Consider the following 22,422-nt stretch of genomic DNA (forward strand, 5'->3'; position numbering starts at 1 on the left):
CGTCCTCCACAACTAGACTGAAGAACAAAAGGACAGCAACTTGTCTGTTCCCCTTCCCCCAATTCCCCAGCGCTGTTCCCATCCCCCAATTCCCCAACTAAAAAAAAAACAAAAAAACAAAAAAAAACAAAAAAACACAGAATAAAACCCACTTGTTAGAAGAATCCTCCCAGTCGGGAACAAAGCAACCCGACAGCCTATCTATGACACAACACACAGCGCAAACAAGCACTTCTATTCCAATGTAGTTTAGGAGTTCCCATCTTTCCAAACGGAACTTGAATTTCTCAATGAGCCATGTTGCTCCACTCTACCTTTGATCCATCTCCTTTTGAATGTCTTTATTTAATTCATCGACTTTCTGTTGGAGCTTTTTCCTTCTCTGTTCAGGTGGGAGGTTGCTGAAGTCCTCTGGTGTCGCACCCTGCAGATGCAAACAGAAATAAGCCGAGAAGCCTTACGCCCCTCCTTGCCAAAAGCGATGGGAGACGGGCTGCAGGAAAGAGTCCCCAGACGCCGGGGCGTGCAGACGTCTGCGCGTGTTTGTGTAATCAACCCAGCCCTTTCCCACACACCCAGCTGAGAGGCAGAATCAGGGCATGCAAGCTACACAGGTCCCACAAACCACTCCTTGTCCCACGGGCGCCGGCCGAGCCGCCTCCGAGAAGGCAAGAGCAATGCTGCAGGGGGAGGAGAGAGGAAGAAACACTTCAGACTCCAGGGAGAACGGGCGAAAAACGCAGTTTGAGACCGAGCCTTCGCTTTACCGCCAGTGTCGCTGGCGACACTGAAGTTTTAAGGACGTTTGAAGTTTTCACCGCATGAAACAGTGATAAGTGCCCCCATCATGGGTACCATGGAAACCTGCCACGCTCCCCCCTTGTCTGAGTTATTTCTTCCCATCTCTGCACAGGCTGAGGCCAAAAGTTTCCGTGCCCGTGAAGTGACAGATGGGACATCTAGTTCCTCAGAGAATAAGGGTGAAAAGGACATTTGAAAAATAGTTCCTTACCCCCTTCACATACTCTTGCCCCTGCTGCCCCTAAGTCACTTCTTTTTGAGATCTTTACAGTAATCTCCAAAAAAATTCATCGAGGATGCCCTCCCCGGCCTCATAATCCACTTCCCACAGCATAGGGGACGAACCTCAGCCGCTTTTAACCCATCAGAAGTGTGTTTTGATGTCCTGATGCCCTTCCCAAAACAATGGCTATCTTTCCTCTGAGCGTGCGACTGAAGTAGAAAATGCCAACGGGGAGTTTCTAGACTTTCACATTATGCTCGCTTGTTAGAAGCTGTGGTTATCAAGTGCTTTGATTTAAATGAGGCTATTTTCATAGAGACATTTGGTCAAGAACCAGGGATAAGCCAGGGAATTTAGAAAAGAGATTTTACTTTGGAACCCATGAAACAAAGGCCAGACTGGCTTGGGGAGTGGGCAGAAAAGAAGGGACCCGGATAATGTCATTCCAAAATCAGGCTGAGTCCGCCAAGCAGCTTACATGGGGGCTTGTGACGAAGTTCCTAGGCTGCTTATGATAAAAAGCCAGGCTGCTGAGCTGGACGTGTGGGATTCGGCACACAGTTTACCATCAGGGCCACACAAAGACCTTTCAGCCAGTGTCCTCAAAGACGTGTGTGTGTGTGTGTGTGTGTGTGTGTGTGTGTGTGTGTGTGTGTGAAGCACTAAGATATGAGTGAAACCGGAACGGAAGTGACTGCCCTAATGCCAAACCAAGGAAATTCAATTTGCCTCTAAAACTGGGATGAAACAAACTAATCTTTCATATGAAAATAAATCAGACATGTTTTTTCTTGCCCATAAACCGCTGTTATGAGACTTGAAACCATCATTATGAGCTTTTCAATTTGCTCAACTCAATCACTGAAAGCTCAGTAGTTTGTCCTCATGCTGAATTTACTTAACACACACGAGCATGCTTTCTAGAACCGAGGTTTTGTTTCATTTTGTTCCTTAATGCTGGAATCGGCAAAACACAGTGTGAGATGCACTGCTTCCGAAGCCAGGAAACCCAGCAAGCGCTCAGTGTTAATTTGCGAACATTTACTGAGGCTTACTATGTGCTCTGGGTCCAAAAGAACTTTCTATGATGATGGAAATGTTCTCGTATCTGCACAGTGGCCGCACATGGCCACCGAGCATTTGAAATGTGGCTGGTGCAACTGCAGAACTGGATTTTAAAATGTTACAGTAACGCGTTGGTTTGCGAGCATAATTCGTTCAGGAAACAAACTACTCGTATTGTAAGACATCGTGCGTTTACCATGTTAAAATGTATTTAGAAATGTTTGCTCGTCTTGCGGGACATTTGCAAACCACGTTACTTGTAATCCAAGGTTTTACTGTATTGCATTTTCATTAGCTAAAATTTAAATTGCCCCGTGTGGTGAATGGCTTCCATAGTCCCACGTCTAGACTGTGAACAGGTGTAAAGCTTGCACTGCTGGGTAAACAGCTGCAAAGAAGTCTGTAAGTAAAACACGGTGTACTTAGGACTTATAAACAGATACCCCAAATGACAACATCAACAACATGCAGCCCTGATTATTGATAGAAACTGAATTAATCACATAATCAATAGACCAGGAGTCAGTCTGACTGACCAGGTAGGGTCCCTGTTGATAGACGGTCTGTGTTTCTGTGTTGTTATTTGATCTCAGTAACGATGCCTCAAACAAACTTCACATGGCCCAGGGAGACGGCTTCTTCTAGATCCAAAGAAACGTAAGGTTTCCAGAAGTACCCGTAAAAGGTCATTTTGTCCAATGAGCCTTTGGAAACTTGAATGTCTTCAAATGATACTCTGACCTGAGAGTCATTTTGCCATGAAGGGATTTTATGTTTCTAGCTTTGAGTCAGAACAGATTTTCTGCAATCTTTGGAAGAGCCCAGATCCCCAAGAGCCAGGGGGTGTCGGGATTGGGCGAGGGGGTCACATGCATAAATGTACGTTTTAACTGGCTTTTGCTCTACGAGGATCTGGCTTTTGGAATCGAACATGTGCTCCTGAGAGACCCCACCCAAATAGCAGAAGCACAGCTGTTTCTTGAGATTTTACTGTTTTTACACCCAAGCCCTCTCTGCGAACACCTCACTTCTTTATTAGCTTCGAACTAATGGTAAAAAGCAACAATTCAATGCCAGGTTGGTAAACTGATTTGTGTCTCAAACAGGAAGACTGCCCAGTGATACTATCTGTTGCTGCTAACACCTCAGCAAAAGAACAAATAAAGGGTAAGAAAGAGACCCTGGCAGCCGAGTGGGTCCGAGTTTCTCCCAGACTCATAGTGCTGAGAAATGCAGCTCATTTAAGCATCTATTAATACAATAGATCTTTCCTTCTTGTAGAGTCTTTAACCAAGGACGCATCATGCGGCTTTATTTCAGTCTAAGAAATGTGTCATTTAATAAAATATTTGTTTTTTTTTTTAAGGGTTGGCTCAGTTGCCAAATACTGCCAGGTTGAAATAATTATGTATGTACGTGTATGTATATGCTTACACACGTATGTATAAGAGTAACTGTAGCCAGCCAAGTGGTTCAGTTGGTTAAGAGCTCGCTCAAGAGTGTGAGCGCTGAGCAACAGGGTTGCCCGTTCGATTCCCGGCCCGAGCTGAACTGCCAACAGGTGGCATGGTGGCTCAGCTAAAAAAATAAATAAATAAAAATAAAAATAGAAGAGTAACTGTAAAAAAGTATCCTACGTCATCAACAGCAGTACACAAAGTCTCATTCCTGGTTGAATTGTCACCATTTATCATTGTCCATAACTTCAGGATATCCTCGGCTGTGGTTTGAGAATACTATGTAACTTACACATATGGGAAGTATAGTTACAGGTTATGTTGGTTAAGAGTTTCTTTTAATAAATGTAACAATTAGTCTGTTTACTAAGACTATTACAATTAAGTAGAAACAACACAGAGCACTAAGTAAATCATTTTAGAAAGGCTTAGGAGGCTCTTTTCCCCGGCCACAAAATCATCTTGTGATTTCTTGAATCAGCTATGCACAAGGCATCCATATCTTTATGAGGCGCCTTCAGGATTTCATGGGTTTCGGTTCTTACAGGCTGCCTGAGACCCGAGTTTGGGACTGGCATTGTTCCCGCCTGTCTCTCTCAGGTTCCCAGGGTTTGTCATCTGCCTGGTGGCTCCCGGGGAGGAGCACCTTTCAATTTTTAAATTCACTTTCATTCAAAATGACCCAATAAATAAACTCCCCAATATTGACTATTTAGCTTCACATTTCAGTAAAGTTGATCCACATTTGTCATCCTCTTAAGGCCCCCGATATAAAGAAAACCAAATGAGTTAAGCGTTAATTTTCTTAGCAACTTGAAAGATTAAGATCGCCTCTATTAGATGCTTGACCTTTGTGTTTCAAAGGTCTGAAAAAGAAACAGCAACAAAAGCACACACAAGAGAAACACAAGTCAACAGTTAACTGTGAAGATAGGCTGTACACGGCATAGCACCCACAAAACACACACCAAGAAAGCTGGTTCGATTGAAGACATGCATGGAACAATTGTGCTTACCAGCTTGAGAGAAAGCTTCGCGTAAAAATTGAAGGGGAGTAACGGGAAAAAGAGAGAGAAAGAGAGAGAGAGAGAGAGAGAGAAAGAACACATCAGAAGAGGAGGAACTCGGTCATTTCCACCGCATTAACATAACACGTACATTCACCTGTCGCTTTGTGAAAACGACTTGGAGCGGATCTGTGCAAAAGTTCACGAGAGGGGCTGATCCCCACCAAAACCTTTTGGTAGCTGCCACGTGTGTTGCCAAAGCAAAGAATGAAGACAGAGGGGAGTTTCTGGTGACAGCTCTATAGGGTCCCATCAGCCTGGATATCGACTAGACTAAGTTTGTAGTTTGTAGTCGGTGACATATAATGATGATAAAAGACAAAAACAACCACATGGCCCTTAGTTCACCACATTTGCCACAGAAAATTTTACACAGACTAAGAGTCTGAAAAGTGATTACTTCCACCCCAGACATGTCAGGTTTTTAACTTATGGAAATTTGATATATGTGAACAATGGCGTTTCTTAGAGGCATTAAGGCAAACTCTCAAACTGGTGAGTGGGTGGTCATAGCTCTGAGGAACTCCCTCCAGGGGCCAGAAAGCCCGGAGGATGCCCTCAGCCACCAGAGCAGCACACACCACCTCCTGCTCTGCGGGGGAAGCGTCTTCAGAGGCTTTCCGTCACTATGAGCCCGACTATGAGCCCCATCCAGGGGGCTTACATAGCGTCTGGGGGAATTAACAGGAGTTAATTCCCGCTCTTGAAAGTTAGCTCTGGGAAACAGTCAACTGTCTCACCTGCCAACAGCTGCTCCTTACTGCGGTTGCCCTGACAAGCAGCAGGACACACGCAGCAGCCGTAATCCTGCTGCGCCTTAAGGTTAGGGAAGGTACAGTGATTACGGGACCCAAAACAGACTACGAGGCGGCTCCATTACTACAATATTGTCACAAGGAGATGAAAGACAGTTCGAGGAATATAATTAATAATGTTGTAAATATTTTGTAGGGTGTCAGATGGTCACATGTCTTGTTAGGGAGACCGCATCATGGATGGGGTAGAGGCTTGATCAGTGCACTGTACACCTGAAGCTGATGTATAATATTGTATGTCAACTATAAGTGAAAAAAAATATATATATATAGTCATGGGACGTGGAGTATAGTGTGGGAGTGGAGTCAAGGGAATTGTAATAGATATGTATGATATTGGGGGGAAATGGGCGGCATATTGGGGGAGGGGGGGTTGTCACTTTGAGGAGTAAAAGGTATAACTATTGCACTGTGTTGTACAGCTGAAACTAATTTAAAAAAATGTTTATTTCACAATAAAAAATAAAAATTAATTAATTGGAAAAAAAAGAGGAGGCTCAAAATTAGGGGGGGAACCCCCCAAACATTTGGTTCCTCATGAATAGGTGAGACCTGCTCTACCACTACCATGCAGTATTTTGAGAGCTCAGTGCATATTTACTTAGCTGTTATCAATCCTAAAAGTTCAGGCAACTGCTAATAGGATCCAAAACTATGTTGGAGGCAAAGTACAGCAAAACGCGCCCTTTGATTTTAAAGTGGGAGGAGGGAGGGCGTTCAAAATTCCTGAGCCAGATTTAGAAAATCACATTCTTAAGATTAACTCAAAGTTGACACTTCTTTGTAAATAGGCATTAAGCTTTTAAAAAAATTGTCTCTATGAAGAAAAAGGCAACTTTTAAGGGAAGTAGCAAGACTAAACTTTCGGGGGGAAAGGGTCCATCTGCTCACATTCCCGACTTAACTCCTTGAGCCCCCGCCACCCCCCGTGAACTTTAGCACAGATCTATTCATCACAATTTGAGTTCTTTACAGACAACATTGAATGGTGCACAGCAGAAAACTTTGCCAACACCTCCCCTACGAAGCACACTGCCATGTACAAATGTCTTCTCACACAGTATCGTCTAAACGTCGCTAATTCAAAGGACCAAGATTTGAACTCGGTCCGCTATCTGCTCTGTATTTGTCTACTTCCATTATTTAAAGTTACATATTCCTTCTTTAAAATAAAAAAACAAAACAAAAAAAACCCCAACAAAGCAGAATTCTAATATCAAAACGAACAGCCTAGGAATAGTACCACTTCATAATAATCACAAGTCATTAGGATCGGGAGTAAATCCCAATAGAAATAGGAAATACCAAATTCTTGGACAAATTCCATTTTCTGAAGTGGACAGTGATGGGTAACCTGCCGGTGGCACCATCACGGCGTACGGTATTCCTTTTAATGATTATGAACTGGTTCTCAGTCTTAAGCAGTAGGCCAGCCAGTTAGATCGTTTAAAATTAGACACCGAATCATCTGCTAAGAGAATATTGTAAAGGCTGCATTAGGTGCGCTGCGAGACGACACCTGACTAAAAAGCTGTCAGTTTCAGGCGACAATTATGGGACCTTGGGAGCCACAAGTGTCAATAACACATGAGGGGACACAGAGCTAGCAAATCCATGTGTTATTGGGCAGTCACAGGTACTAACCTCAAGTACAAAGAAAGGGGACAGTGAAGACAAATATATGAGTAATGTATGTTTACTGAAGGTCCACAGAAAGTCATTTTACTCCTCTTGGGCCTTGCTCACGCTTTACGGATTTGTTTGGTCCTCCAAGCATTATGGCTTAACTCCCGTAGGTGTCCATCTGTTACAAGCGTGGACCTGGGGGACCATGCTACACAACTGCTGTCTGTAAGAGTGTCATCCTCCTGGGACCACGCTCTGCAGCTGTGTTTTGTGGTGAAATTCTGCTGTCCAGTCCTACCCAGTGACATCTTTTCAGATGGCAGTCAAGCTCAATGAAAAGGGGAAAAGGAGCAAGCTCTGCTTACTGACATTTTTAGGCAGTTTGATTGTCAGTGGGAAGTTTGGTTCCTTTTTTCATGCAAGTTTTCCGGATGAAGGAGCCTGTGGTTGAACTTATACAATTAGGCTTTTTTGCCAGTGTTGGGGTCTCTCAACTGATAATTTCATTTCTCGGGGGGCAGAATCACAGAATGCATGTGGGTCCCCAGTCTTGGTGACGTCAATGGGGTTAGTGCCTGTGCCGTGACTGTATGACCTGGCCGTCACAGGTACACTTACAACATAGTCCCTAGCTTCAAAAGCATACGTGGCTTTCCCTATCGTCCTCTTCATGAGTTCTTTGTGAAAACAGAAAGACTGAGTCTGCCAATAACCAGCAAGAGAACAAGATAAAATGAATAAAAGTATCCGTAAGACTGTAACATCTGACAAACAATTGGTAAAGATTTCCAAAATCTTTGATCAGCTTTGATGGCATTTTTCCATATAATTAACTCTAAAACCTGGGGCACATATATCCATAGTTTAGATTTAGAAGTCCCTTGCTCGGACCAGAAAAAGAAATCCTAATTTAAGACAATAAAGTTACACTTTGTAGATTGCAAATTGAGAACATACTATCTAGTGTAAGATGAAATATGAAATAGTGGTTACTAACACTCAAATGGCATGCCAATCTTTAAAGATGTTCAGAGAAACAAAATTTTCTTGTAAATATCAATGATTTACAACAAAAATTATTGTATCCTGTTTAATTATTTAGAAATAAAATGGGCTAAGAAACGTTTGCACAAGATTTATACATTCTGCTGATAGAAACAAATGATTGAAACCTGGATCTTAAAGCTGCAAACATGACAAATTTAAAGACATATTAAAGTCACAGATTTGTTATTTTCCTAGGATATTTTTCCTATCTTTGGCATAATAGCCTTAAAGTAAAAAAGTAGAATAAACAAAATAATAGCAAGAACTGTATCATTTTAGTCATGGATCCAGTAAACCATCTCTTCCGTTTTGAAACTGCTTTAAAATCAAATTTATTTCCCCAAACTTCAGATGTATTTTTCGTTTTGAACTTCCTAATCTTACTTCTATAATGTATTTTTTCTTTGTCCACTGCCACTTCCTGAAGGAAGAGACATCAAATCTGACCCCAACTAACATAAGGGAAGCAAAAATATGTTTCTATTTATTTACTAATGTTTTTAACGGGTACATATGTGTGTACGAAAGAAAACACACTCACTGTTTAGAAAATTTTTTAACAGGTTTCTTGAGCATAGATTTGAGGTGTAAGAAATAAAATTCATTTTGCTAATTATGGTAAAAAAAAAAGGGGGGGGGAGAAGGGCATTCCTTTAACTCATCAAAATAACCAGTTTCCCATTTCAATGCTTTTTGTTTTTAGGTGTTATATATATTTTTTGCCATCTTTTTCTTACATTTATTGATTACTGACATTCTTTGGTCTTTTCCTAAACATTTAGAGAATACCATGAAACACAGATTCAGAAACCACTTGCAACCAGCAGACTGTGTGAGATTGAGAGAGGAATGGAATAGCTATAGAAACAAATGGCAAACGGTCATGAATAGTCAACATCCTTCGTCATGAGATTCCAAAAGACCATGCAGAGATATTTATTATAAGTATAATAAATGAGTGCTCCGCAAAGCTTCTGGAAGTGGCAGAGATGGGTTAACTGGTTTACAGTTAATATAAAACTTTACAGTCCAGAAAAAACACCTCGTCACCTGTCGGAAATTCTTCAAAGAACAACTGGAGATGGATGGGCAGTTCTAGAAGCCACCATAATCGAAATCTAAGGCTAGAGCTCAGCGCAATCTCCCATCCACTTCAGAAGCTATTCTCTGACTTCTAACAATAACTGCCTTCAAATGTCTTAGAAATTAATGTCTAATTCCTAACCTGATATACTGGGTAACTTTAAAACAAGATAGTTCTACCAGCTGTATTCTTTGTATAAAACTTTGAGATTCCCTTATTACAGGAACTCTGCATATAAAGTAATGGGCGATTTTGTCTCTTATTTTAAAAGGGAACAACTTAGTTATCTATTAGATATTTACGTTCTTTTTTACACAGAAGAAGAGAAAAGTAGAAACGATGTTTGTGGAAGAACACATCCCACTATAGCTGTATTGCTATAAGACAGGACCCAAGAAGCCCTTACAGGAGGTGCTAAGGCACTAAATGTTTGTTTCCTCGTGACAGTCACACTTCCTTATTCATTATAAACTATATTTTGGGACTGCCTAGACTAGACTGACGATTTAGATTTAGTTGGGATGCTGCATATTACTTTATTCCAATCTTCTTTTCAAACTGCTATCTCCTTTGGGTTGCTGGAGCAACTCTATAAAATCCTGTGACATAAGCATGTCGTGAGGTCTCGATTAGAATGGCCCACCTGAGTCTACATAACATACACTTATAAGTTAACCATATTATGACAGATTCTCCCTCGATGTGGATGTTACAGGATCTCAGACCCCAGGGACAGGCTCCCTGGCTTTAACTCCTGGCTGTCCATCTTCCTAACTTCATCTCTTTATGCCTCAGTTTTCTTATCAGTGAAATAAGGAATCTTAGTACCTCGATTCTAGTGGGAAAAATCAAATGAACACACAGTCTGGCATACAAGGATGATAAACACTTGATAAATGTCAGCTGCTGTTATTATTTTATTCTTTAAAGAGAAATACTACATCGAGCCTTTTCCAGTTGGGTATTTTATCAACATCTTACAAGTTCACCAGGCTAGCTAAAGAAACCACTGTAACCTGTATTTCCCCTTTGAACCCCGAGGCATAGATCAGAGAGCAGTGTCTTCATGACACATTGTTTCAGTAATTACTAAGCAAATATTTTCTGGCTATACAGTGAGTTCCAATTCCTCATCTCACATGTCGTTAACTTTAGAAACTGAATCTAAGCTTCCTTTTTTTGGCAAAATCAAGGTAAAATATTAATGACTTAGATGTTTTAAAAGGGAAGTGGAGAAAAGTCTTTTTGAAATGGACTAAAGACAAAAAGAACTCTGGGCTGGCTCTCTGTCTGTCTCTCTCCTTCTATCCGTCCTGCTTGCTTTCTTCATTTCTCTTTCTGTCCTTTTTCTAACTAGGTGTCATGAATCCTTATTGTTTTATGTATGGGAAAACACAATGCGTTCATTCACAAACAAAATAAGTTATGCAGAACAAAACAGGCAACCAAAGCGTGAGAGAGACAGGATTCCCGAGCAGAACTTACCCCTCGCTTTAGGCTCCGGAAGCAGTGGATTTTGGGTTTGGAGGTCATGAACTCGTTGAAGCGATGGGAGAGGGGTTCCTTTTGCTGCTTGGGAGACTGGGGGCCGTTGGGAACAGCAGAGGGTGAGGCAGAGGCAGGGGGAGGAGGGGGAGGCTGATGGGGGGATGTTAAAAGGGACATAAGCTACATGTAAGAGATGGAGCAGTGACAGAGTAAAAAACCAGAAACAAGAAGATAAGACACAAAACAAAAATAAGCATCAAATAATATTTGAAATCCAAAGCAAGTCAAACACAAACAATTAAATATTTACGCCATGGTCCAAAAGAAAACATGGAGAGTATGTCGGATGAAGAATATGATGAAAGTGGGGGTTTTAGTAAGTAGTGCAACAGAAGAATAGCAAGAAATATTTGACAAGCAGCTCATGCAGACTTTTCACATGCAAATTATAGTTCTAATCAGTTACTCTACACCAGTTTAAGCCAGAAGGGTAAATATTTCGAAACCACCTAAACTATCACAGCTTGATGGGAGAAAATGAAAGACCTTAAATGCTAAAAAGGTTGTGAAAACAGCAAGACAAGTCTTTTAAAACTAAATATTAAATTATTCTAAGGGTAAAGCAGTAATGCCGCCTTGATCATATTTTTATGCCCCGGTTAATGCCGTCATGCACCTACGTATCACACTATAAAAAGAAAATGAAAAATGTTCATGGATCCACATGTTAACATGAATTCAAAACCAAGTTATTAACCCATGGAAACAATTCCAATTAGATATGCTGATCAATTGTTATAGAAATTTTGTGCACTGTCCCTTCTTCCCACCAAAGTAACCAGCAGTCTAGGGAGCTTAGGGATGAAAGGCATGATGGGAAACGGCCGAGAGGTCAGTAATCTGTTAGTGTGGGTGAGAGGGTACAAGTGACAATGCATATGAAATCAGACAAATGGCCATGGCAAAGGTGCTACCACCAAAGACAAATACTGTTTTAGAATAAAATAGTACACTAGGTGTTTTTTGTTGTTGTTGCATCCTGAAACTATAGGTTTAAAATCTCTGCTTTTTTAAGACTAAGAGATAAAGTCAAAATTTCACTTTATGAAACTCGTTTCACACCGGGTATCAATCATCAGTACCTTATTTTTTTTGATGAACGGCCATAATTTTCCTTTGGATTTGCCACCAAATTTGAGCTCTGCTTTGCCTTCTCCTCTGGAATTTGAAAGGCTGTTGTCGGACACGGTGCGTTTCATTGGCTGAGTGTAATCCTCAAATTCAATGTCTCCGGGGGGCTCAAACCCTGACTTATAAGATTCTATGACCAGCTGTGAATCCTGGAACGATACCCATCACACACAAATACGTTCAAATACATGGAAACGCTTTTTACACAATGAATCACGTTCACTGCATACAGATGTTATTCTAAGGATGTTACAATGATTAATAGATTTTTTTCCCCAGTAATAGTCTTATTATTAGGAAGAATAAGTATAATTTGCAAAGCTATATGTCTAATTGAGATTTTAAGATACTTTGAAGAACCATTTTTCTACGTCTGGAGAAACAAGTAGTAATGAAGAACAACTTTGCTAAAAGCAGAAAAATTGGGCTATTATTAAGCAATTCCCTTGAAAACTACAGTAATAAAAAAAATAAAGATCATTTCAACTTCTTAACATAAGCCCGCATTTTAGCTTGCCATATTTTAGCTAATAATGTGTAGGTGTGTCACAGACTGCCAATCATCTTCCAATAGCCAATCACCCTTCCTTCTTAGTAACAGGAAGCTGATTTTAAGTGGGGCACATTGCCACCCAGCTAAAAGGTTTCACTCCCCAGCCTTCTGTACGGCAAGAGGTGGCCACCTGAACTATGTCTGACCTCTGAGATCTCTGAGATGCAGGAAGAGGTATAGTGTACAATTTTAGGGAGCCTCTTTAAAGGGATGGCATGAGCACTTCTCCACCCATGTTCTGCTTTCTGGAATTTGGATGTGATGGTTGGAGCTCCAGAAGCCATACTGAGTTTGAAGGTCACATCATCAAGAGCTGTGACCTGGGGGGAGCCTGGGTCCATGAGGACTTAGGGACCGCCCGCCCACGCCATGGCGGGACTCTGTCTGAGACGAAAAACAAACCACCTTGCGCAAGACATGACCGTTCTTGTTATATGAAGCTAAGCCTACACTAGTGGGTTCACACCCACAATCCTGAGTGGGCCAGTGACTGCGACCTTCACTTATTCTAGTGAAAACAGGGTCACTTGGTTTGAATGGAAACTAACCTTACATAAATAAGCCAGTTTGAACATTTAAGTAATCATGTGATTTAAAACTTCATTAAGGGGGAGAGGAGTGTGATGTACAGAATTGACGAGTCAATGATGATAAGAAAATGGAGCTCGTAACATGGAAAACCTTGACGGCATGGCCACTGCTACTATTGAAAAGGACTTCTGACCACCGAAGGCAAGGACCTATCAGAAGACTGAATGAGGTCACCATGGAAGGGGTGGAGAAATAACGGGACCACAGACAGTTGTAAATAAAGTCCAAAATACAGTACTTACATTTTTCTGATCAATGGACTCCGCTGCCTTCGCGATTCCATCCAGGCATTTCCCAATGATTGGGACCACCTGCCGATCGACCTCTGCGTATGTCTTCATCGATTCTCCCATCCTCACTATCCTCCTTTCCTCCATCTCTTGTATTTTCTGTAACATTAGATTTTGTATAAAATTAATTTGGCCCACAGTTATTTAAGGATGTTGTTTCTCAGCAGCACTGTTACCTCGAATAACTTGTTGAGGAGGGAAATGGGCTAAAAAGGGTTTGAGTTAGAGCACCTGTGAGCTTACTGTGCCTTGGCCTTAGCCAGCTGTATATGTATTTTATGAATTCTTAGGCCGCCCAAACATATTCTTTACACAATCTTACGCCAAAGTCAGTAAGAACTGCAAGCTCAAGTCGTTTTATTAACACCGTTTGATATTAGATTTCAAACATTTTCTCCATCTTTGATCCACTACTTTACCTTTTACCAAAAGCACAGTATTTGCTTAACTGCCTTAACCCAACACAGGCTGGGATGGAAGTAGTGTGCCTGCTGTGTGTGTAGACATGATGAAGCAAATATTCATTATTTTTTTTCCTACAACTGGCCTTGAAGTTGTAAGAGATTCCCACAGTGGGAGAACATGGATAGATCTTTTCTCATGCCGTTTTTGACAATCTACAGGAGCCAAAAGAAAAACAATTCAAAGGAAAGAACTGTCACCCATTCAAATCCTACAACTATGAATGCTGCTTTCATTCCTAAAGTGAGGTTGGCATTTGTTAATTTTATTTTTTTCTTGGTAACCAGCATGGTCCTTTTAGCAAAGAGTGTTTTAATCTAAGAATCATAGTTCTAAGACTGTATGTGCAAACCAAGGAAGTTTGCAAAGGCTACTGATTAATCTTGAGATTAATATTGTATTTCATCTTATTGCTAGTGAATGCTTGATCTGAATGCTTTATGAAATGATTTGAGAGAAAATTTAGAATTATATAAATACTTAGCACCTAAGCCCAGCAATCACGATTCTAAAGCCACGTGTTTCTAAGAAAGACCAATATGACAGACCTGAGTCGCTTACCTGGAATATGGTGGGAATGTGGCTGTGATAATACTCGCGCTGCTCATGGTTGAATTTCTGAAGAATCGACGAGTAATCTGCTTTGCTGTCCTCTGCCATTTGGTGACGTATTTGAGCTTGTTGTCGTGCCTGAGGGCGAACAATGAGAACATCCCCATGTCTACAGAGAATAACTAAAAGCCTAGAACTGAAAACCGGAGGGGCTGGGGTCAAATGTACCTCACATGCGTTGTATTTGGCAGGTACTATTTTTAAAAAAATCATTTAGAATTTGAATTTACTTTAGGTAAGTATGTGCATCCTAATTTGTCACAAACCTCACCCTTCTCTATTGTCTTAACTTGTGATTCCTTTCTAGTGTGACAAAGTGCCTTCATTCCTTTTTTTTTTTTTTTTAAAGATTTTATTGGGGAATTGGGGGAGGGGAACAACCTTGGGGAATTGGGGAAGGGAAACAGACAAGTTGCTGCCCTTTTGTTCTTCAGTCTAGTTGTGAAGGACGTTGCTTCACTGGCCCATGTTGGTATTATCATTGCGCTCTTCCCGGGTGAGGCAGTCGCTCACCAGCCATTGGACGGCGGCTCACGGCGGCTCACGGCAGCTCATGAAAGCTCACGCAGGCTCCCAGTCAGCCCTACTGCAGCCTAGGCCGTCGTCGGCCACTCTTGGCAGCCCAACTCCAGGTAGAGCTGTTGTTCACCATCTTAACTGTAGAGGGTGCAGCGTCACTGGCTCATGTAGGACCCGAACCGGGGCCCTGCTGCTCACAGCTGGTGTCCCAAGCCAACTCTTAACCAACGTGCCACTCAGCCAGCCCAAGCGCCTCCATTCTTTAATGCCTGTACTTGGCTGGTTCACGTATTTATGTTGCCTGGATGGCCCTTGTGGGAACCTCTACATATATATTTTTTTTTTGAGGAGGAGGAAGAGACAGGGCAATCCATACAACTTTTTAATCCAATTCTCAGTGGAGTTCATGAACTAAAAAGGCATATGAGGGGTGGCTGGTTAGCTCAAGTGATTAGAGCGCAGGCTCATAACACCAGGTTGCCGGTTCGATTCCCACATGGGCCACGGAGCTGTGCCCTCCACAACTAGACTGAAACAACTACTTGACTTGGAGCTGAAGGGTCCTGGAAAAACACACCGTTTCCCCAATTATAAAAAATAAAAAAAAAAAAAGGCATATGAACCACTGATCTCAATGGACCTTGCTAAAAGTCTCCACTATGTTTATTTTTAGTATATACTTTAAAGAAATGGTAAGGATGGCTCCCTCTTTGTGCTTCTTAAGTTTTTGTGTGTGTGCTCTTTTGTGTTTTACTGTATTGTTTTTCTCCTGATCAACACTCAAATTCATAAATTCGTTTCTCCAATTCATATTTTGGTTTATCGCACGCCTACAAGAAAGAGGCAGTTGTTGACATGCTACACAATTGATTTTAAAGCTCATACAAGAATGTCTGTAAACTGTAGTCACCCACAAATACCAGAGATGGTTAGGCTGGTAATAGCATCTTAGATTCATGTAGCACTCTAGGTGCCTAGACCAATACTGTCTCATGAATCTCTAAGACAATCTGAGCTCCACAGGAGGCAAAATCCGCCCACGGGCCAGAGGAAAGGATGCTTGCTTGGCGTGCTGGCAAACTCAACACATTGAGGCAAAAACACAACAGGAAAGGGGCCTTGTTCCAACATAACCAAGGCAACTTTTGCTTTGTTTTTATTTTGTTTTGTTTTATTGACACTGATAGTTTGGGGGTGGGGTGGGGGGTGCGGCATAGGAATGTTCAAAGGTAAACACTAAAAGACCTGCTGGGGGTGGTTGGTCCCACTTTCTATCTCATTACTGATAACATCTACCGATGTTTTTTTCTGTTTGTTTGTTTTTACCATCTCAGCATTTTTATTGGTTTCCTGCCTCTGGGACTTGAGGGCTTACCAGGTTTTCACTTCCTTGACTCATGTGACTCACACACCTATTGGTGAAAGCCCCAGGTGGTCGTTCAGAGTGGCTTCCTTTATTCTCTTCCCCATTCATACACAAGCACTTCCCAAACCAAGGTAACAATATCAATATTTCCAAGTGAATTTCCTTATTACCTGAGGTTTTCAGTTTCTGAACGCCTGTAGGGACCTCAGAACCACTTTATCTACTTCTCACCTCCCCTCGCCTCTTTCGCTGCCATATTCTTCCTCTTTGTTGGCGCCTGTTGACTCCCTTCCCGGCCATATGCCTTGGCTTCCGCTTCCACTGTGTCCACTAGCGGGTGTCTAATCTAGTCCCCGAATGTGCAGTCCCTGGCCACCTGAAAAGCCCATGCCCTTCAACACACCGCAGCCCTCCTGTTTCAATAGTGGTTTCCCCACCTACGTGCATCCCATCTGTTCCTCTGATGCAACCAACACAAACATCCTCTTAACTCCTTCAGCTCCCTAGAGTTTTATCACTTATCTCTTTATTATAAATATGACAAAAACATGGAAATTCTCAGAGGTAGATCAAATGTCTAAAAAAGTCTCTGCTTCATTCATAAACCTTCCTCAGAAAGCCTCGTAAAATTCCAAGGAGTGGGGCCTTCATATCTTTTGTAAACAAGAATAATAAGTAACAACATGGAGAGCCCCCTTATTAGTTTTAGAGAAACGATTCTACCTTGGTGAATTTTTTAAATAGCTTAGTTCTGAAACCGAGATCAGAATGTCATTATTATATATATGTATGTATTTATATATGTACATACACACACACACACACACACACACACCCCACCACCACACAACACCATGAGCAGATTAACACTCCCTGACAATCCATCGTACCAACCATGGACTAGCTTACTGATAGTCCGGCCAGAGGTACCCCAACACTGTTTGGGTGGAAGGAGCTGTGATCCTCTTCCTACTAGCTCCCCAGAATCTCCAATGATACCTTGGCTTTCGCTATATGATTGCTGTTGTAAGCAGGTTAACTCCTAACAGTCCCATGGTGCCCTTTACACGGCTTATCTGCAGTAACCCTGACGCATAACCAAGGACCATTATCTGCTAGCCATGGAAGCCACTGAAATACGCAACATCATGTATTGTGCCAGCCTGGAAAGCTAGCTGAGTAGAAGCAAAACACCAGACAAACACACGCTAGAGGGACTGGGTCTATCTTTCATGTTAAAGAAGGTTCTCCATCTGGGCATTGGCCTCGAGTGCAAAAGCTTGGACATAGACGGCAACAATCGATGTATTTCTACAGTCTCTCACTCACTAAAAAGGATAGAGAAGCAGCAAGATATCGTTGTTCGCCAAATGCTGCAAAGCCACAGCAGAAAGACAGGACTGTCTCCTTCTCAATTCCAGCACCCATCTGCTTTGAATTAATATTCACTTTTGAGTCCCAGGCCCAGGAATGTGCCATTGTTCTGACCAGGTTTCACTATGGAAAATCTACTTTTGTTTAGCAAATGGTTCTGCTTACTCGACAACGGGAAGAGTCAGTTGCATCAGTTACTCCTTCTATCAGGTAGATTTTATAAAATATCCTTAATAGTATTTTTTTACAAATGTCTCTGGAGTTCCCAGTTAGGAAGTAGATATTTTAGAAAGTGTATCTCCTTATGTCGAAGGCTATATGAAGATTATAAGCATCTGCTATTTCTCACCTCTTTTTAAGTCATTCTAAAAATAGCAGCTATTATCTTAAAGTGGCCTGGGTATTTCCATTCTAAGCCAGACCAGGAGCGTTTTCTTTTAATTAAATTTCCCACCCTAATAATAAAAGACACTATATCTTCTAGCAACATTACTGTAGGGCAGAGAAAAGTTCCGATGATTTTTTTTTAATGAGTCAGAGTCACAGAATTTAGAGATAATATTCTAAAAAAGTCCAGAATGACCACCACTGCCTGAGGCTATACGTCATATACTTCTTTGAATAAGACCTAGGCTACTCTCACTGTCAATCAGAAAGGCTGAATTTAAACTTGAGAATTTCTGTGACAAACCCTGGGGAATCTCCCCCGATAAATCCATATAGGCCTAAGAATGTGCAGTTTACAGATGACTTCACTGCTCGGTCATCTTAACACAGTCCATCGCCTCAGTTTATGGAAGGAAAGCAGCGTCGTGCCTAAAAGGTCAGACTTGCAGTTTCTAAATACAGAAAACAATATTTTATAGGTTGACCTGCAGCCCCGTGCTTCTAAATCCTAATGGGTTTAAAGACAAAAGTACTGTCATCCATTTAGTTAGATACATTTAGATGATTAGCATGGCTGATCTGTGTAGCTACTTCCTGTTCCATTCGTGTTACTCTCTCCTTACCGTTTCGGTTGTTAAGGAGAGGCTAACACTGGTGGCTGAGCATCAATTGTAAGCAGAGAAGAGACGGGGCACCGAGCAACTTTTCACTTTCATGTAGGGAACAGGGTAGGTTTGCTTATAAAGTGACTCCCTCACATCTTTTATCAGGGCCACGTAGGGCTTTTGACCTTTCAACAAAATGAGCAAATATTTACACATTGACTATACATAATGAGATTGATGAATTTTTTTGACCACGACAGACTTCTCAGAACGTGATCCACTGCGCTTCCTTAAGTGATAAACCATTTGTTGCAGCAGCAGTCAGAGCTTTTGGAAAGTCACTTTTTTCCTTTGTTAAAGGCATATAATATAAGGAATTACAAACGCCCATCCTTTATTATCCCCAAATTTGGGGAGAGCAAATGAGGACTATCTGACAGGTCTCCCTGTTAGTTCAAACCACAGTAAATGTTCTCCGGAGCAGCTGTGCCTCCAGCATTGTATTAATAGTTTGTCATTATCATAAGAGACTGATTGTATTTTAGGCTGGAGGGGAAAGGGGGCTAACTCCAGATTTTATTCTGAGTTTACTATTTACTATTCTGCGGCAGCTAGGCTGTCTGTAACTGTTATGCCATAGCTGGCAACGTGTGGCAGCTCCACTCAGAGGGCAGATGGGCCTGCCCGCCATCACCGGAGTCCAGCCAGGAGGGCGAGCGGCCGGGGCTGGAGGCGCAGTGAGAAACTGGCACCCGGCCCTTTGGTCCACCCCTCTTCAATCTACCTAAGCCTCTGACAATACTGTGGGTAATATTAAATGTCTGAACTTAGTAACCTGGGTTATCTGGTCTCTCTCTCTCTCTCTCTCTCTCTCTCTAGTTCTCCCCCCCCCCAATTATGACTGCTGTAAATAATTCAAATTTATAGAATTGTATGGTTTAGAAAGTAAAAGTCCCTGTACATTCTGCCCTCTGATGATCACTGTTGACAGTAACAACCCGGAGTGATTTGTGGGGAGGTCTGAGAAAACATCCAGGGGAAGCACAGCAGCCTAGGGCAACTCACTGGAAAGTTCCAGAAGCACAGCTGCCACACCACTAAGTGAAACCACAGTGAACCTTACAGTGATCCCCGGTCAACAGCTGGCGAGCTCAGTGAGTCTGACAGTCACCCAGGAGCTCCAGCCATTTCACAGCACACAGGGGAGGCAGGGGCCACTGAATATGATGACCTCTTCTCTAGGTAGGTATTTTTTGAGATTAGAAAACCAGCAACCTATTGAGAATGCCTGAAAACTCTAATTGTTATACTGGATTTCTCTAGAATTTGTCAATGGCTAGATATGAACTTGATTTTATCCTCGTCTTTGACCCAGCAGTTCTACCTCTGGGAATTTACCCTCATGAAATAATTCAAAATGTTCACAAAAGATATCATCTCAGTATTATTTACAATAGCTAACAATTTGAAACAAACGCCAGGTGATGTGATTGATTAAATATGTGGTGCCTTTGATGGACTCTAATGTGTAGCATGTAAAAAAAAATACCAAAGAATATTTAATAAGGGAAAGTAAAAGCTGTATATAATTTCAAAAATTTTAAGTTTCATAACAGTATTTACAGCATAATCCTATTATTGTAAGAATAAAACATTAATAATGATCCCTTCTGAAAAGAGTGACTAAGGGATATTTTACTTTGTCAAAAAGATTAATAAAAGACACATTTCAATGCTGAGTTCCAGAAACAGTGAAAGACCAAAGAGGTAAAAAAAAAAGCTGAAAAGATAATGTAGGAGGGCCAGTAACAAAGGGAGAGATGAAACAGCTCTCTGTCTAGAGCAATGTTGTTGCATGATAAATGGCATTGTTCAAATTTCCCAGCAAACCATTGTATCTAGAGTACATTTTCAAGTTCAAAACTAAGAATGCATTAAAAAATTCCTATTCAGGCAGAGTGCTGTGAGTTTTTGTTGGAGACTTTCAGGCAGGGAACTTGCCAAAACAATGAGTCTGTCTTTGATAAATTATAAGAGCAGCTAAAATACAAAACAGAGAAAAACTTCAAAATAAGTTAACCAAAGAAATATGCTTGAAATATTCCAGCCATTTCCTGACTTTTTTTTTTTTTAAACAGTCTTCCGACTTCTCGCCCCAGTATGGTAGGCTCCTTTGGTGCACAGTCATTGAAATGGAGAGAATACCGACCGATAGCAAATGAGACCAGCATCTCAATCCCACATGGGCCATTCACTTGCTAAACAGTTTGAAGAAAAGGCCTTCAGTTTCCCTGCACCCTGGCTCCTTATTTGAAAAGTAAAATTTGCCATACCTATTTGATCAAGGTGAAAGACAGTTTCTGCTAAAAGAGAAGCCAATGCTGATACTGTTTATCTTGACATTGGCACAGCTCCAAGGTGGGCTTTGTGAGCAAATTTGGTAGGAGCTCAGCTGGCTCTAAGACTTCCTTCCCTCCTCTGGTTACTCACACATTGCCATTGGCAAGAGACTTGAGTTTTCAGTTACGGTGGGTTTTGAAATTATCTCTTTCTCTTCCCCTCTTAATAAATAACCCTAATAAGTAACCTCACCATAGAATATGACAAACACAAGGTTTCATATACATACAGCTGACGGGTCTAGAAAGTTAATGCCCATATGATCACCGTTCTCTATTGCTGTGGAGTTATAGTGAAGAGCAAAAATACTGAAAGCACTTTGTAAATATAGTTCTAGAAAAGAATGTTCCTTAGAAGAGAAAAAATGTTAGTCATGATACATATCCCAGAAAAAGAAACGAAATACCATATACTTCCAGCTGTGAAGAAATCTGAGGTGTCTGGTGTTAGGTTAGCAGCTGTTCACCCTTAGTACTCACGTCACAAGAGATGTTTAAGCCGTAATGTTTAATACTAAAAACCTTACATGTGTTATTTAGTACACACTACCAGTGGGGTCAAGATGTAAGATCACAGACCTTTCCTCTATTTTAACCTCAGTGATAGTTTTCTCTGCTTTCCTTTAAGCTGGGTGACACTGAGCAAATTTTCTGGTGATCAGAAAAGACAGCCAGGAAGGTTGTTTAGGTCTCAGGCTGTGGGGTGGAGTGGGGTCTGAGAAAGAAAACCTTCAACTTGTGTTTAAAGTTATAAACTTGTGTTTAAGGTACTATACAAATGGTACAAGAATCCCCAACCCAAGTAATTAACATAAAAATTAGTCCCAGATTGTCTGGCAGAAACAAATATAAAAACCTTGCTGGGAGGATACTTCCACAATTCTGCTTTTATGGAATTCTCAGAGAAAAAAACCATCCCTGTTGAAGGTATGCTCAAACAAAGATAATAATAGCTATAAATGCACAAGGAAATAAACCACCATGAGAACTGACATGACAGAAGAAAAATTATCACCATAAGAACTTGAGCTAAAAGAACAATTTGAAAGAAAATATAAAATAGGAACATTTGAAATGATTAAAGAAATAAAAGATGCAGTAGAAATCACAAGAAAATAATATAAGACATTATAAAGATGAAGCGGATCTGAAAAAGAACCTAATGGAACTTTTAGAAATAAAAAATGCAGTCAATGAGATTTTAAAACTTAAAGACGAATTATATAATAGAATAATTGAAGACAATTTATGAAGTAGCTAAGAAAGTAACACGAAATGTAACGCATAGATATAAAGAAGTGGAATGACTGAACATGAAGAAGCATGAAATCAAATGAGAAGTTTCACACACACCTAATATGAGTCCTAGAACTAACAAGTTGAGAGAATGAAAAACAGGC

The 22,422-nt window shown here is 41.1% G+C and overlaps 1 protein-coding gene across 11 annotated transcripts in view; it reads right to left on the reverse strand.

Moving 5' to 3' along the window:
* The window catches only part of FNBP1 (formin binding protein 1), a 129,530-nt gene that overhangs the window by 15,007 nt on the left and 92,101 nt on the right, over window positions 1–22,422 (reverse strand). The window contains exons 7-14 of one of the 11 annotated variants that reach the window (XM_019638248.1): window positions 14,322–14,450; window positions 13,251–13,397; window positions 11,816–12,013; window positions 10,671–10,766; window positions 7,673–7,756; window positions 4,563–4,577; window positions 576–680; window positions 315–424 (exon numbers count right to left, since the gene is read on the reverse strand). In XM_019638248.1, coding sequence (XP_019493793.1) covers window positions 315–424; window positions 576–680; window positions 4,563–4,577; window positions 7,673–7,756; window positions 10,671–10,766; window positions 11,816–12,013; window positions 13,251–13,397; window positions 14,322–14,450 — 884 coding nt within the window. Of the gene's footprint in view, window positions 1–314; window positions 425–575; window positions 681–4,562; window positions 4,578–7,672; window positions 7,757–10,670; window positions 10,854–11,815; window positions 12,014–13,250; window positions 13,398–14,321; window positions 14,451–22,422 lie in introns of all 11 variants that reach the window. The other 10 variants (XM_019638229.1, XM_019638219.1, XM_019638237.1 and 7 more) reach the window with 10 other exon arrangements.

The sequence above is a fragment of the Hipposideros armiger genome, unplaced genomic scaffold (assembly GCF_001890085.2).
Source record: "Hipposideros armiger isolate ML-2016 unplaced genomic scaffold, ASM189008v1 scaffold_3, whole genome shotgun sequence".
NCBI lineage: Eukaryota > Metazoa > Chordata > Mammalia > Chiroptera > Hipposideridae > Hipposideros > Hipposideros armiger.